Source organism: Halyomorpha halys, unplaced genomic scaffold, assembly GCF_000696795.3.
Source record: "Halyomorpha halys isolate HHAL.00 unplaced genomic scaffold, Hhal_1.1 Scaffold631.1, whole genome shotgun sequence".
NCBI classification, from domain to species: Eukaryota; Metazoa; Arthropoda; class Insecta; order Hemiptera; family Pentatomidae; genus Halyomorpha; species Halyomorpha halys.
In genome coordinates, this window is record NW_027109839.1 from 20835 (window position 1) to 21888 (window position 1054).

At 36.9% G+C, this 1054-nt stretch overlaps 1 protein-coding gene across 1 annotated transcript in view; it reads left to right on the top strand.

Annotated features, from left to right (window-relative positions):
- Positions 1 to 473: 473 nt before the first annotated feature.
- Positions 474 to 1054, top strand: part of LOC136795909 (zinc finger protein 26-like) — a 1767-nt gene continuing 1186 nt past the window's right edge. Inside the window, exon 1 of the mRNA XM_067048011.1 lies at positions 474 to 1053. Coding sequence (XP_066904112.1) covers positions 611 to 1053 — 443 coding nt within the window. The 5' untranslated portion in view covers positions 474 to 610. The remainder of the gene's footprint in view (position 1054) is intronic.

Sequence of the window (1054 nt, forward strand, 5' to 3'; positions counted from 1 at the left end):
GGAATGTTTATCAACTTTCCCGTCTAGATCCGCCATGTTCAGTCAAAAGCAGAGCCACCTCGAGCAGGATGCGGTTCTTCACTGGGCACGGATGGCCTTGGGTTTATAGCATCCTCAAAGACTTGACCTAAGCTTCATGGGCTTCTCAGCTCTGACTGGATGAGGACCCAGTGTACAGATCAATCCTGACCAAAGGTAATACCTCTCTTCAACGTTCTGGCACCAGAGTCAATCTTTATATAGTTCCCTCTGAACGTCATTTATAACGATCTCGCTTATAGTGTTGAACATAGAGGGGAAAATTCAGAAGAAAAAAAATTGAAAAGTCAGAGAATCTCTTCAAGCCATTTTGCTAGACACCCTTCCTTTGTAATAATAGTATGAAATATTTTAGCAGCAAAATGATAAGAAGTCATTAATTATATTTTGTAAAAGATTTGTTTTTATTTTTATACAATAATGACTGTTTGATTGATTTCCATTTAATAGCTTTGTTTTATTTTATTAATGTGATAATTTATTGCTTATAGGTACCAAGGATAGTTGCCATAGAGGAAAGAAATCCCATCAATGTCCTCACTGTGATTACAAATCAGTAGGATCTGGAAATATGAAAAGGCATATAATGGCTCGTCATACAGGAGAAAAGTCATATCAATGTCCGCACTGTGATTATAAATCAGTAGGATCTGGAAATATGAAAAAACATATAATGGCTCGTCATACGGGTGAGAAGGCCTATCAGTGTTCTCATTGTGACTATAAATCTGTTGAATCTGGAAATATGAAAAGACATATAATGGCCTGTCATCCAGATGAGAAGCCCCATCAATGTCCTATCTGTGATTATAAATCAGTATTATCTGGTTTTATGAAAAGACATATAATGGCCCATAGCAGAGGTGAAACATCTTATCAATGTCCTCACTGTGATTATAAATCTGTAACCTCTGGAGATTTGAAAAGACACATAATGGCTCATCACACAGGTGAGAAGTCCCATCAATGTCCTGACTGTGATTATAAGTCAGCATTATCTGGTAGAATGAAAAGA